General features: G+C 52.9%; 1 protein-coding gene across 1 annotated transcript in view; it reads left to right on the forward strand.

Moving 5' to 3' along the window:
- The first annotated feature begins 268 nt into the window (after positions 1 to 268).
- LOC141509179 (uncharacterized) overlaps positions 269 to 15151 on the forward strand; it is a 30950-nt gene continuing 16067 nt past the window's right edge. Inside the window, exons 1-13 of the mRNA XM_074218512.1 lie at positions 269 to 398; positions 883 to 1197; positions 1253 to 1263; positions 1314 to 1639; positions 1689 to 1858; positions 2377 to 2535; positions 5615 to 5711; positions 7789 to 7889; positions 11419 to 11567; positions 11677 to 11758; positions 11941 to 11960; positions 12044 to 12128; positions 13462 to 13614. Of these exons, the coding sequence (XP_074074613.1) occupies positions 365 to 398; positions 883 to 1197; positions 1253 to 1263; positions 1314 to 1639; positions 1689 to 1858; positions 2377 to 2535; positions 5615 to 5711; positions 7789 to 7889; positions 11419 to 11567; positions 11677 to 11758; positions 11941 to 11960; positions 12044 to 12128; positions 13462 to 13614 (1702 nt within the window). The 5' untranslated portion in view covers positions 269 to 364. The remainder of the gene's footprint in view (positions 399 to 882; positions 1198 to 1252; positions 1264 to 1313; positions 1640 to 1688; positions 1859 to 2376; positions 2536 to 5614; positions 5712 to 7788; positions 7890 to 11418; positions 11568 to 11676; positions 11759 to 11940; positions 11961 to 12043; positions 12129 to 13461; positions 13615 to 15151) is intronic.

Consider the following 15151-nt stretch of genomic DNA (forward strand, 5'->3'; position numbering starts at 1 on the left):
GTGACTGGCATCTTGGGGTGCTCCAAAAATATTGGTTGGTGGATTAGAGGATTTCCCAGTAAGTCATAGCAGAAGGAAGGGGCTTTGACCTCTGTTCCTTTTACAGAGGGAGAAGCAAAGCTCAGAGAAGGGCAGGGACTGGCACAAATCTCAAGCTGAGTTTGGCAGCCTCCTCTGCCAAGAAGCTCACCCACTCCCATCGATGCAGGGGAAGCCACAAAGAGGAAGGAATCATCCCCTCTCTCCTTTGGGGGCAGAGGTTTGGGGAAATTGGAGCAGAATCAGACTGGACCCCAACGTGGGCTGATGACTCTCTACTAAGAGGTTGCACCAGCTCTGTCTGTCACCAGCCTTGGAAGGCACAATGACACCCACACTCTCTGGCCGACTGTACCTTGGTAAGTTCTAGGAAGCAGGGTCTTCAAGAGGGAGACCAAGGCTAGCAGGAACCAGAGAGTCACTGCAGTATTGTACAGAGCAGGAAATGCAGGCACCAGGGGAAGGGGCACAAGCAGGACAGTGACTCAGGGCTCCTGGGGTCTGGCTGCCCCTCTGCATCCAGACCCAGCCTGGGGCTCTGTGGCTTCGATTCCTTGTCCCTCAGCTTTGGGGACAAGGATGTGGGTTCTGGGGTAGGAAGCTGAGTCTAACCCAGAGCCTCTCCTCCAGGGCTGTGTCTGTGCTGGGGCATCTGGGCACAAGCGGGGGAGTCCTTTCCCCCAATGCCCCCTGCCCCTCCTGCTTGTTCAGCCCTGGGAGCTGTCCCCAGGGCAACTAGAGGGAAAGCAAGATGGAGAGTGGGTTCAGGGAAGAGTCTGGGAGGGGGCTGGTACTGAGCCCTGGGGAGGCAGGGGTGAAGGGGACCTTCTGCTTCTCTTGCAGGTCCATTGCCTAGGCCAGAGGTAACCAAGAGTCTCTACATAGATATAATGAGAGAGGAAAACAGGGTTGAGGCATGTTTGGTGATCCCTCGTGGGAAGCCAGTGACCCTCTGGTGTGAAGGGTCCCTGGGGGCTGATCTGTATCATCTGTGGAAGGAAGGAGAAGAACTGAACATGGAGAAGTCTGCAAATGGTGGAGAGGCCCGGTTCCTTATCTCTAAGATGTTACCAAATCATGCCGGGAGATACCAATGTCGCTACAAGAGCCAATCATCATGGTCAGAGAACAGTGACCCCCTGGAGCTGATAATGACAAGTTAGAAGAGAGCCCCCCATTCTCACCCCCAGCCTCAGACTCTGGCCCGAGTCAGGGCTGGCTCTAGTCCCCTGGCTGCCTAAACCTTTGCCAGCCCTGGAAGCCCTTGAAACCAGGAGAGGGAGAGGAGAATGAAGCAGCTGCTGCTCCTCCTCTGCCAGCTCCAGCCTGGGAATGGGGGGAGGTCAGGGCCTGTTCTCATGCCAGTCTCTCCTCCTCCCCCAGATTCCAATGTCCCTCCAATCCTCTCAGCCTTGCCCAGCTCCCAGTTGCCCTCAGGACAGAATGTGACCCTCCAGTGTCACTCACAGCAGAGGTATGCCATGTCTGTTCTGCACAAGGATGGACAACAGATCATCCACCGGGGAGGCCAGGGGGCTCAGACCAACTTCTCCATCCCGGCTGTGACCCCTGCCCATGGAGGGATGCTACAACTTTCACAGTAACAAGCCTTATGAGTGGTCAGCTCCCAGTAATCCCCTGGTGCTCAGGGTCACAGGTGAGAGAGCCCCAGGCCTCCACACCTATCCCACTCCCCAAGCTCCCTCACTGATCGTTGGGCCCCACCCTGCCTCCTCAGGGTCCTGGCCCAAAGGGCCACAGTGTGCAGGAGGGCTGGGGGTCCAGGAGGCTCACAGGGAGGGGGTGGGGAGTCTGGAAAGTGGGTCATCCTCTGAGAGAGGGGCCTCCCCTCCCTGGCCCCAGATCCACTCTGATCATCAACACCCCTGCCCCAGTCCCCAGGCACATCCTCCTGGATGCAGGCCCCCAGGAGAGGTGGTAGGAAGGTAGGAAGGCAAGGGCCCTCCAGGATGAGAGGGGTCAGAGGATGACCAAGATTGGCTGGGGGTCTCTTCCGTTCTGGAAGCCCCCAGCTCTACTGTCCTGTCCTTCCCGTGGGCACCAGAGGCCCCCCCCCACCTTCTGCACCCAGAGGCAGGGGTCAGGACTCTTTTCCTCCTCCCACCCTCCCCACATTGGTCCATTTGCTCATTGCACAGTAAAGCCCCAGAGGTCTGGAAACCCTCATGTTCTCTGCACCCCTGGGTCTGTCTTGTGGAAGTTTGGGCGCTTACCTGGGGCCTCACTAAAAGGGGTCAAGCCAGATTAGTGAATGAGTCCCATCCAAGGGCCAGGCAGGGGGTCATTCTGCTCACTCTGCCCTTGTTTCATCCCCAGCCGTCCCAGGTCTCTCCAGCCTCCAAGTGGGCATCTTGATGGGCATCTCAACCTTCCTCATCCTGCTCTTCCTCCTCCTCCTCCTCCTCTGCCTCCGACATTGGCGACATAAAACCAGACTCAGTGAGTTCTTGCGGTGGGGGCCAGGAGGGGATGTGGGTGAGCTGAACTCCACTAAAGGCTGACTCTGCTTTACAGGGAAGGAGGGCAGAGAGGCAGAGGCCAAGAAGACCAACAGGAGGTAGGGCTCCAGACACCCCCAATTCCCCCCCCCAAACCCTCCCCCAGCACACCTGCCCACCTTCCCAAACTTCACCAGTCAACATTCTGTGTCTTCTTGCTCCACAACACTGACTCATCTGGGACCCCCCAGGAGGAGCCCCTGGGTGAGTGTGAGGGGCAGGGCCAGTGGGGCTTTACCTGGGCAGGGCCCGGGGTCCTGGTCCATCATGCCTTTTCCTCTTGCCTCCAGCTGCAGACATAGGTGAGGCCAGACAGACAGAGGAGGCCAGATCAGAGGACACTGCCATGAGTTCCCCCCAGACCCCTCCTCCCTTCCCCAGCTCTCTCCTTCTAGAGGAAACAGAAGGGTGAGGTTCCCCCAAGGTCACACATCTGGGGGAGGGGTCAGGGTCCTTTGACCCCGCTCAGCCCCCTGCCCTGTGTCCCCTTCCATTCCTTCATCTCCTCCTGCCAGGCTCCAACAGGGGAAGACCTTCAGGAAGTGACCTACGCCCTGTTGAACCTCAAGAGACTCAAGGTGAGGGATGAGAACCCTCCCTCCTCTGGACTAGGGGACCCCAGCCTCTATGCTGCCCTGATGTAACTTCCACCAGAGCCCAAAGGGCCTCTAAGCATCTGCTCTTTGCCTTTGGCTCCCCAGTGTTGAGCTTAACCTCTTCCTGCTCACGGGGAACTTCAAGAAAAAGACCATTTATGATAAATTTCCTCCCACTCATGAAGGAAGGAAGGCTCCATTCTGAGGGGGAAGGAAGATGACACTCAGGGAGGCTTTCAGTGGAAGGTGATGTCATCTGTCCTAATGAAATGAGCTCAGGTTCTGGTATTGGACCATTTGGACCATGTTGAGGACTTGGGTGTGGGAACCTCCTTGTTTAGTGTCCAGTCTGACCTAAGACACTGGCTGGTGGCTCAGTTTCCCCAGTTGTCAAATGGAGATATCATCTTCTACCTCCCCACTGTTCTGACGGAGACCTGGGGTCATGTCAAAGCCCCAGCAGGGTGCCTGGCACATGTTGATTCCTCTCCATAAATGTAATTTAATGGTGGTGGTCTTGAGGAATGGCGGCCCTCCTATAGATTGCTTTGCAGCAATGATGGGGAAGGGTTGGTGGCATCAGAGATCATTATCCCAGGGGCCAGGTGGCTGTCCTCCAGCCTCAAGTCTCCTGCCTCCCGCCAAGCCGCAATCCTCCAATGACCACCAGCATCATTTTCTAAAGCACAGACTGGCTAGGGGACCCATCTACAAACCCCACTAGGGGCACTACAAAATGGGAGTGGGCATTCCAGGCCCTTCAGTCATAGGCCAGCCCCCTCCCACCTGTCATCTCCCACCTCCTCCTCAGCAATTGAGGGTACCTGTTTTCCCCTAATCAAGACCCTCCAGATTCTTGCCCCATCCCATCTGTCCCCCCATTCCACTACCAACCTCCGTTCCCCATTTCTCCTCCATGTGGCCCATTCTCTCCATTAGACTGGAAGCTGATTTAGAGCAGCATCTGCCTTTATCCTCTTTTTTGGGGCCCTAGCCTTGGTGGACCAATGGGGTGGGGGACAAGGTAGGGAGGGGGCTGCAGGGCTTCAGCTTTAGCCCTGGGACCTCTCCCAGAGGAGTTGCTGCTGCTGCTGGGGGGCTGGGGGGAGCTTTCTCTACTTCCTCCCCCAGGAAGGGCTGCAGGGGTCAGCATTACCGCCAACATCCTCCCCACCCCCAGGGTCCCATCAACTCCTCACTCTGGGGGGAGGGCAGGCTCAACAGCCTCAGGACACCTTCACATGTCAGATAGCTGATTCTGAAGTGTAAACCTGGGGGGGGGTCATTTAGTCTTCCTCTTTATAGTCCCCAGTGTCCACCAAGCCCTGACCCTTCCTGGCATTCTTCCTCTTCCAGATTTCTGGGGAGTTGGGAGGGGGCAGAGGGGCAGGGAGGGGGAGGCAGGTGCTGGGAGTCTGTGGAAGCCCATGGAGAACCATCCATTCATCAAGAAACATCTGGGAGGTGACTCCTCTCTCCCATACCCTGGACCAAGGGCTGATTGGGTTACAGAGGCTCTGGGGAAGGGCTGCTGTCTCTTCCTGAGTGAGAAAGGGGCCTGGCCTACTCCACCTTCTCTTCTTCCTCAGCTTCCTCTCCCCACTTCGATCTCAACCCCGTGACCATCTCCAGCAGGGATGACCCTGACTTCAATTCAACCAAAGAAGATTAAAACATGATGCCCAAAGAAGGGGTGTCAGGAAACGCAGAGGGAGAAGAGAGTTCAGAAGCAGGGAAGTGCCCTGCTCCCACCAGGGGCATTTGAGGGGAGGAGCTGCAGTCAAGGCCAAGACCCCCCTAAGAAGCAGAGACACCCCTCTGGGGAGAAGCCCCAGGGTCAAAAAGCCTGAGTCCAATCAGGGCTGGCTCCCAGAGCAGGGACTGGGAGCCCAGAGGTGGCAGCGGGGCAAGTGCCCACCACCACTCCTTGGGTAGATACACTGGCACTAGAAGGAGGGGACCTTAGAGAAGGGGGTCTGAGGGAGAAAGGAGGAGCCAGGATGAGCACATCAATTAATACCAGGGCTCACTGTCTCTCTTATAAAATGGGAGCTCTGCTATCGGGGCTCACCACTCCCCAGGGACATGGAAAGGAAAGCATTGTGTGGAGACCAGGGCTGACCAAGATGTGGCCCAGGGACCCCTTTACAGGCAGACTAGGGCTAACCAATGCTTTAGTTAATGAAGTTCAGCTACCACAGAGCTCTCACTAGAAATGACAAATCACAATATATTGTCTATCGTTTCAATAAAAACTTTAAAATGTTAAGTTGTAGAGAATTGGAGGGAACCACTGTCTGGGGCTCCAAGGCCCAAAATGAGCAACACCATGGGACCCCCAGGGGCAGATAGCCCCAGTCATATGTTCTGGAGGGCCAGAAGCCCCCACTCACCTGAGCCCCCTCCCCACCCACCCTCCTGTGACCCCTGGGACAAAACCACTTTTATTCTGTCCCCTAGAAAGGTCAGAAAATGCAGAGGACTCAGAGAAGCCCACCAACAAGCAGTGGTACCCTCCCCTCCCCCAGAACTTACTTCTCACTGGGGAGGGCCATAGGTATAACAAAGTAAATAAAGGCAAAGTGTGCCGGGGGGGTCCACACATGCTTGAGATACAGAGATGAGAAAAATGGAAAGACCCTCCCTCCATTAGTCACATAGATTTATGGACTAGATAGGACAAGAAAACTCAGGGACTTGTTCATCTCTTCCCCCAAAGATTTCGGAAGCAGTCTTGGGCACCAAACTGCTTGGTCCTACAATATACATATGGAGAGAGAAATGGGCAGTGGTGGGGGCTGACAGGAGACCCTCACCCTAGATAATCTGCACCTGAGGGTCAGTTGGACAGAAGGAGACTGATAGACAATGACACAGACCCTGGTCCAGGACCACCTCGTCTGGATTCTGTTCGCTTCAGAAAATGTATGTGAAACAACTAGGAAGGCGATCCTCCCCTGGATAAAGAAGAATTGGGGGGGGGGTGGAAACAGGATGGCGGCACGAGGGCAACAACTCTAGAAACATCCATCCCAAATCTCTAAAAGCTGTAAAACCACGACTCTATTTAAATTTCAGAGGGGCAGAAGTCCCAGAGAGACTGAGTGACACAATGGCCCATCCAAGATAACCTGGAAGATCCACAGGAAAGGTCTGTGTCCCTAGGACCAGAGGTTGGAAAGAGCGGCAGCTCATCCTGGCCACAGCCATGCCACACAAGAGCAAACCAGCTTCGGTCTTCCAGGAGCAGGGCTAGGGGTACCTGGGTCCCTGGGGCTCCTGGGTCCATTGCAGCAGGGACATTTCCCAGACCTCTTGGCCCAGAGATCCCTGGAGACAGATTGAAGGGGTGGTGAGAGAACTCTGCCACATGGAGTTCACCAAGCCTGGGCCAGCACTGGCCTCAGACCAGCCCTGTGGTGGGAACCTGGGGAGCCCCCCAATATTTCCAGATTGCTGAGCCCACAACCAGTTAAAGGGTGTGGAGAGACTGAAGGTGTCGCTCTGATCTCCCTGGTACAAGATTCTATGGATTTGCACAAGCTCAGATCCAGGGCCCAAACTGGACCCCCACATTACCATAGAGGATCAGGGATCCCCCCTCATAGCTCCAGGGAAGAGGGGAGGATTTGTGGTCCTCCTCAGATCACAGCTCAGGCCAGGAGAGTAGGCAGAACCTCTCATAAGACTTTGGAGGAATTGGGGTTCCAGGGGTTATCCAAAAAAGCACAAAAGCTTTGGAAGTCCATTAAAATCAAGTTTAGTCTGGGGGCACAAGCAAATGACAGAAAAAGAAGAACCCGACCTTAGACTATGACTGTGGTCCCAAGGAGGATCAAAACTCACACACACAGAGGGTGATGAAGTGGAACCTTCTGGATCCAAAGAACAATAAGAAATTGGTTTAAGCTGTGAAAAGCAAATAAAGAAGGGAGAGGGAAAACTGGGAAGAGAAATGAGAGCAGTGTAGGAAAATAGTGAAAACAAGTCAGTGATTCCTGAAGGAGATACAAAAAATACTGAAGAAAATAAGATGTTAAAAACCATGACTGGCACATGGTGGTCCTCCATAAATATATGTTTTCAAATTGATTGTGAGGGAATCAGAGAGTCAGCAGAAAGAAGGGGCTTTGCCCTTCTGTACATTTTGCAGAGTGAGAAGTCAAGGATCTCAAGCTGGGATCTCCAGGCTCCCCTGACAAGAAACCCAGCCTGCCCCCATGGGTGCAGGGGAAAGCACAGACAGTAAGGAGTCGCCCCCTCTCTCCACTGGGGGCAGGGGATTGGGGAACTTGGAGCAGGATCAACCTGGACCCCACCCTGTGCTGATGACTCTCTACCAGGAGTTTCATATGCCCACTCTGTCCTCACCAGCCCTGGAGGGCACAATGGCCCCCACACTGTCTGCCCAACTCTGCCTTGGTAAGTGCTTGGAAGAAGAGGTCTTCAAGAGGGAGGCCAAGGCTAGAAAGAACCTGAGAATCACTGCAGGGACCCCTCCTCCCCATTTTACAGAGCAGGAAATGAGACATCAGGAGAAGGGGCACAAGCAGGACAGCTGCCCAGGACTCCTGCTGTCTGGATGTATCCTGTTCCAGCCTGGGGCTCTGGGGCCTCATTCCCTTGTCCCTCAGATTTGGTGACAAGGCTGTGGATTTTGGCACAGGAAGTTGCGTCAAACCCAGAGCCTCCAATTCAGGGCTGTGTCTGTGCTGGGGCATCTGGGCACAAGCTGGTGAGTCATCATCCTGGGCATCCTCCTGACCTAGAACTGGCCCAGGAGAGAGATGAGTCCTTTGATGTGACCTTGGCCACTCCCATTGAAGATTTAGATCTGAAACACAAGGGTTTGCTTTGCAGTAAGGTAAAAGAAATCAGAATAACATAGGTCCTTGTAGAGAAAGACAAAGGAAAAATTTAAAATACTTGGCAAAGCTAGGTGGCAGAGTAGATAGAGCACCAGTCATGGAGTCAGGAGGACCTGAATTCAAATCCTGTCTCAGACCTTTAATAATTTTCTTGCTGTGTGACCTTGGGCAACTTAATTCACCCCATTGCCTTGAAAAAAGTAATGAAAATGGAAAATGATGAAATAAAAAAGATACTTGGCAAGTCTCACAAAAACCAGAATCATACTCACTCCCAGGTCACAATATCTATGGGCAAATGATAGAGAAACTGAGACACCTGGAAAGGAGAAAATGAGGGAGGAATTCCCAGTCTCAGGGTGTCCAGTTCTAGAACCCACAGCTTGAGAGTCTTCTTCCTGACTTAGAAACTGCACAAACTGCCCAGGAGCAACAAAGTTTCTGGGTGGTCTGATGCTTTTACACCAAAACTGAGTCCCCTCAAAGACCTCTACATTCATACATAATGACAATCTCTCCCTGTCTTCTCCACTGTTTACACACATGCATGTGCCCCCCATCCCTTCCTTCCTTAGCTCCAGGAAAGCTAAGCAGGGGGCTGCAGGAGATGCCTCCACGTTCTCTCCCCTCACTTGCTTTTTTTTGTGGAAAACTCTTGTTTCATCTCTTAAGTTCACAATGAAATAAAAATTTAAAAATCATGGAAAATAAATATAATAGAATATCAGTATAATAAAAAGAATAACTATTATATTGATTGTTTTTGGTGGGGAAGGTGGAAAGGAAAAGAAGAGAGGAAGAAAAATGAAAAATTCCAACTTTTGCAACAAATATAAAAGTTGAAAACTAACATTGAGTGAAATTGGAAAAATAAATAAATTTTTAAAAAATTAAAAAATTAAAAAGAATGAATAAAGTCTTGAAAGATACAGAAGACTTAGATGAACTGATGCTAAAAGAAGTTAGAAAATCCAGAAAAAAAATATATAGACAAAGGTTTAGTTTTGGGTTTTTTTTTTTTTTTTGGCAAGGAAATGGGGCTACGTGACTTGGCCATGGTCACACAGCTAGGGAATTATGAAGTGTCTGAGGCCACATTTGAACGCAGGTCCTCCTGACTCCAGGATCAGTGCTCTGTCCACTAAGCCACCTAGCTGCCCCTTTAGACAAGGGTTCTTAACCATTTTTGTTTTTATCTCTTCCCTCTCCTAGATTCTTTCATCTCTCCTCTTTCATCTTAACCCTTACAATCTGGGTTCCAACCTCATCATTGCATCACTCCAGCTCTCTCTAAACTTACCAGTGATTTTCCCTGCCATTTTCTTAATCTTCATTCTTGTTCTTGGACCTTGCAGCATTTAAACTCCGGCTTTCTGGACCCCACCCTCCCTCGGTTTCCCCCTCTCTATCCCACCCTCCCTCTGTCTCCTCTCCCCAAGTCTGAAATCCATCTTGTCCCTGGTTCCTTCCTCATCTCCCTCTTTGCTACTTTGGTTGGAGACCTCCTCAGCTCCCCTTCATCCACCTACCAGCTTCTCAGGCTTCCTGTGAACTCCAGCTAAAATCCAACATCTGGGATGATTTCAGGGGGGAAAAAGAGAAGATTCCTAAAAACTGAGGTGACCAGAACCAAGAAAAAAATTAGCAAAATTATAGTGTACGGATAGTTAACTGTGAAAGACTTAGCTGCTCGATCTGTAAAGAGATCGGAAACACTTTCATCTTCAAAGCAAGAAGAGGATCCTGAATGTAGATTGAAACAGATCAATTTCTAGTTCTTTACTTCATCTTTTCATGTGGGGAAAGGGGGGACATGGTGTGGGACATGACACTGCTTTGATGAGGGCTCTCATGTGTGTCCTTCTCAGTGAGGAGGGAAGGGAGCGGAGAGAACATGGAAGTGAAAGTAGATATAGAATTGAATTGTCAAAAATTTGAAAACAAAATAAGATAAAATTTCATCTCCTCATTAAGGAATATGAAGTGGCTACTGCTCATGCTCCTCCAACTCCTGCCTGGGCACGCGGAGGGGATGGCAGTGGCTGTTCTAATGCTAGGCTCTCCTCTGGCCCGAGGTCTCTCAGCCTGCCATGCTCCCACGTGGCCTCAGGAAAGGAGGTGACCTTCCAGTGTCAGCCAGAGGGGTGGCAGGGCTTCTCTTTAAAGTTAGTGACTTCCCGACATCATCTCTACTTTGTTTCTCTAGATGCTGCTTATCCATCTGAACTGTTTGCTGTCTCCCCCAATGGACAGTCACTGGGCAGGGACCATGTTTGTTGTCTCTGCTTACAGTCCCAGAGCTTAGCTCAGGGACTGGCACTCAGGTGTGCTTTATAAATAGTAGCTCACTGGTTCATTTGGAGGGATTCAGAGTCTTAGTACAGAGAAGGGCTTTGACCTTCTGCACATTTTCAGAGTGAGAAGTCAAGGCCCAGAAAAGTGCAGGGACTGGCACAAATCTCAAGCTGGGCTCTCCAGCCTGCCCTGCCAATGAACCCAGCCCACCCCCATGGATGCAGGGGGTACCACAAAGAGGAAGGAGTAGCCCCCACTCTCTACTGGGGGCAGGGGATTGGGGAACTTGGAGCAGGAACAGCGTGGCAGCACCCTGTGCTGAGGACTCCCTGCTAAGGGGTTCATGTGTCAAGTCTGTCTGTCACCAGCCCTGGAAGGCATAAGGTGCCCCACACATTCTGCCCAACTCTATCTTGGAAAGTCCAAGGAAGAAGGGGGCATTCAGGAGGGAGACCAAGCCTGACAGGAACTTGAGAGTCAGCGCACGGACTCCTCCCCATTTTAGAGAGCAGGAAATGGAGGCTCCAGGAGAAGGGGCACAAGCAGGACAGTGGCCCAGGGCTCCTGGGGTCTGGCTGCCCTAAACAGGTTTGGGGATAAGGATGTAGGTTCTGGGGCAGGAAGCTGAGTCTAACCCAGAGACTCTCTGACAAGACTGTGTCTGTGCTGGGGCGTCTGGGCACAAGCGGGTGAGTCCTTTCCCCCAATGCCCCCTGTCCCTCCTGCCTGCTCAGCCCTGGGAGCTGTCCCCAGGGCGGCCAGAGGGAAAGGAAGATGGGGAGTGGGTCCAGGGCAGGATTCTGGGAGAGGACCTGCAGTCCTAGGGAGGCGGGGGTGAGGGGGACCCGCTGGTCGCTGCTTCTCTTGCAGGCCCATTTTCCAGACCCTCCCTCAGGACTGAGCTAGGCTTGGTGATCCCCTGGAGGGAGCCGGTGACCTTCTGGTGTGAAGGGCCCCTAGGGATTGCTATGTACATTCTGAGGAAGGAGAAGATCTGAACATGGAGAAGTCTGCAGGAGGCCCAGCTACTCAACTCTTACATGACAGTAGAAACTGCTGCGAGATACCAATGTCTCTACATGAACCTGTCATCGTGGTCAGAGGCCAGTGAGCCCCTGGAGCTGAGAGTGACAGGTGAGAGGAGATCCACCCCACCCTCAGTTCCAGCCTCAGACTCTGGCCTCAGCCATGGCTGGCTCTGGATCCCTGGATCCCCAATGCTCTACCAACCCCGGGTTCCCCAAAGCCAAGTGAGGGAGAAGGGCATGATGCATCTGCTCCTCCTCTGCCAGCTCCAGCCTGGGCACAGGGAGGGGTGGGATGTGCCTGTTCTCATGCCAGGCTCTCCTCCTCCCCCAGAGTCCTGTCTCCTCCTTCCTCTTGGCCTTGCCCAGCTCCCAGGTGGCCTCAGGAGAAGAAGTGACCCTCCATTGTCAGTCAGGTGTGGTAGGGCAGGTCCTCTCTGCACAGGGATGGAGAAGAGATCACCTATGGGGGAACCCAGGACAATGCCCAGGGCTCTCAGACCAACTTCTCCATCCTGACTGTGACCCCTGTCCATGGAGGGACTTAGCTATACCACACCTTTGCCAGTAACAACCCTTATATGTGGTCACCCCCTAGCGAGTCCCTTAGGGTCACAGGTGAGAGAGCCTCAGCCCTCCTCCCCCAGGCTCCCTCACTGCCACTTGGGCCTCACACTGCCTGCTCGGGGTCCTGCCCTCAGGGGCCAGAAGTACTGATTGAATGTGGGGCAGCTTGGGCTCACAGGGAGGGGAAGGGGATTCAGGGCAGTGGGTCATCCTCAGACAGTGAGGCCCCCCATGGGCCCTTCTAGATGCCTGCGTCATCTGAGATTATTGAGTTATAGTGTGTCTCCAATGTCCCACAAGTGGGGTTGAGGAGGTGGGAAGGGGCGCTGAGAGGAGCACAGTAAGTCTGAGGTGTAGACAGGGAAAAGGGGAGGGTAAATACCACTTAGGCACTCCCCCCTTTCCTCTCTCAAGTCCAACCCCCTCAAAATCCTCAAAGCCCTCAGGATGCCCAAGTTCTGACATGGTCCCCACTCAGTGAACAATCAGTGATCCTCGGCACACGGGGGGGGGGTCCCCTCTTCCCATTGCTCTCCATCTCCTGTCTAGACCTGGGAACAGCTTCCCATTTCTCAAGGAAAAACGAGCTGTGAGGAAGACTACAGGGAGGGCCAGGGGAACCTCCAGACTGGGGAAGTAAGATAAACATTACTGTTCAGGAAGGAGCCTGGGGAGGGCTTGGAGCAGAGAAAGACAGGGCAGCCCCTACCCCACTCTCTTCTCAGTAGACCCTGTTGCCTCCCACCCCTCACCCACAGTCAGAGCTCCAACTAAGGAGGAGAGAAGTGTATATCTTCCAACCCTTGTCACCACACTGATGAGAGAGGGGACATTTCAGGTGCCCCCACACGAATTACCCTAAGCAGAAAGCTCCCGTGTGACCTGCGCCCCATTCCACACTCCTCTGTCCAACACCTCCTCTGATACAGCAAAACCTCAGGGTGATAGAATAGCAAGGACAAGGGGGCCTGAGGATTCAGGGGACCCCTCCCTCCCACCCCAGCCACTCCCTGCTTCTCCCTGTGTCTCCTCCCCTGAGACTGGAGGCTCCTTAAAGACAGTCAGTGTCACCTCCCTCCCACTGGAGGCTCCCTGAGGACAGGCTGTGCCCCCTCCCCTCATCCTGGGATCTAGGAGCACTGATGGGCCAGTCCAGGACTAGACCCAACAGCAGACTGCAGTGCTGGGGGTTAGTGGGGTGGGGGGGTGAGGTCTGGGACCTTTGTCAGATGCAGTGAAGATCTCCCTGATGACTCTGGCCTTAGGGGGCATTTTCCCTGGGGTTCCTTGGTCAGAACCAGGCTGCAGAGGGAGGGGAAGTGAGCCGGGAGAAGAAGGGGAAGCATTGTGAGAAGGAGGGGACAACCTGAGTGGGAGCAGGAGCCCAGAGGACACTGAGCCCTTCAGGCTTCTGGCACCCCCCTACCCACACAGGCAGCATCCCAGACTATGTTCAGGGAGGGGAGCCCAGGGTCAAAGCAGGTGCTCATACTGGGACATGGGGGGCCTGTGATTGAGGTTCCTCTGTCACTGATGAACCCCCATCTCCCAGATGCTGTTTCCCGGAATCACACTGTGGCCAATGTGATCCGTCTCCTCCTGACTGGGCTGGTCCTCATCCTCCTGGGCATCCTGCTCATAGAAGCTTGCGCAGCCTCTGGGGATGCTGAGGAGATGTCCAGGTGGCTCTTGCCTGAGTATCCGGGTCCTGCCCAACCACAAGAAGAATGAATGAATGAATGAATGAATGAATGAATGAGTGAATCCAGTAATTACAGATGCAATGAATGGAGACTCCCTTCTGGTTTCTGTATTAAGCACAAAGATACAAATATTGCAAGGACAAGAGAGACAGAGCCAGCGAGATGAAAGAGAGAGAGCAGCTGAGGGTTCTGGGTTTCCAGGAGCTGACCCTGTAACAGGACAGACCACCCCTCCAAGGGAAAGCTCCAAGGAAGAGAGCTTCATTCTCCAGGGGGGGAGGGGCAGAGGGGCAGGGAGAGAGAGGAAAGTGCTGGGGGGAGCATGTGGATGCCCACAGAAATCCATACAACACGAAACATCTCCTCTCTCCTGCATGGTGTAAGGCTGGGGGCTACAGAGGCTCTGAAAAAGGGGTGCTGCCTCTACAAGAAAGGAAGGGGCCTGGCCTACCCCTACCCTTCTACTCTTCTTCCTCACCTTCCTCTACCCTTTTCAGCCTCAGCACTATGACCATCCCCAGCAAGGATGACCCTGAACAACCCTGCCTTCAATCCACCTAAAGCAGATCAAAATGGGACCCCAAAGAAAGGGTGATCTTCTCCATGGCTAAAGAAGACTGGGGGAGTGAGGGTGAAATCAAGATGCTGCCATGAGGACAGGAATTCCAGAAATATCCCCCCAACTCTCCAAAAGTGGTAAAATTATGACTCTAATCAAATTTCAGAGGGGCAGAAGCACAGAAAGACAGAGTGACGTAATGTCCCCATCCAAGACAACTTGGAAGATTAATGGGAAAGGTTTGTGTCTTCAGGACCATAGGTTAGTAAGAGCCATAAAGGTGCAGCTGTAATCTGCAGGGGGCCCCCAACAAATCCAGTGTGCTCAACCCTGTAAGGGGATGAGGAGAGACTACAGGGTCTCTCTGCTCTCCCTGGGGCAGGACTCCATGGTCTTGCCCAAGTTCAGATCCAGGACCTAGTGTGGGCCCCCACATGACCATAGAGAAGCAGGGATCCTCCTCACAGTTCCAGTGCAATGGTTGGGGGTGGGATCTTGTGGTCATCCTCAGACCAGAACACAGGCCAGGAGAGCAGACAGAGCCTCTCATAAGAACTTGAAGGAATTGGGGTTCTGGGGTGGGGGTTCTCTCAAAAAAACAAAAAGGTTTGGAAGCACATTAAAATCAGGCCATAGGCAGGGACATGAGCAGACAGTGAGAGAAAGAAGAACCTCCCCATAGACAATTTCTTTGGTCACAAGGAATATCAAGAAACATACTCAGACTATAATGAAATTGAAGATGCTGTATCCGAAGCCTCCAAGAAAAATACTGAAGAAAATCACCTGTTAAAAACCATGACTAGCACACAGAATTCTTCCATAAATATTTGTTGTCTGGATGATTTGGAGGGAATCAGGGAGTCTTAGCAAGGGGAAGGGGCTTTGACGTCTGGTTCATTTAACAGAAGGAGAACTCAAGGCACAGAGAAGCTCAAGGATTGATCAAAATATCAACCTAGATTCTGCAGTCTCCCCTG

The sequence above is a fragment of the Macrotis lagotis genome, chromosome 1 (assembly GCF_037893015.1).
Source record: "Macrotis lagotis isolate mMagLag1 chromosome 1, bilby.v1.9.chrom.fasta, whole genome shotgun sequence".
In the NCBI taxonomy this organism is placed as follows: Eukaryota; Metazoa; Chordata; class Mammalia; order Peramelemorphia; family Peramelidae; genus Macrotis; species Macrotis lagotis.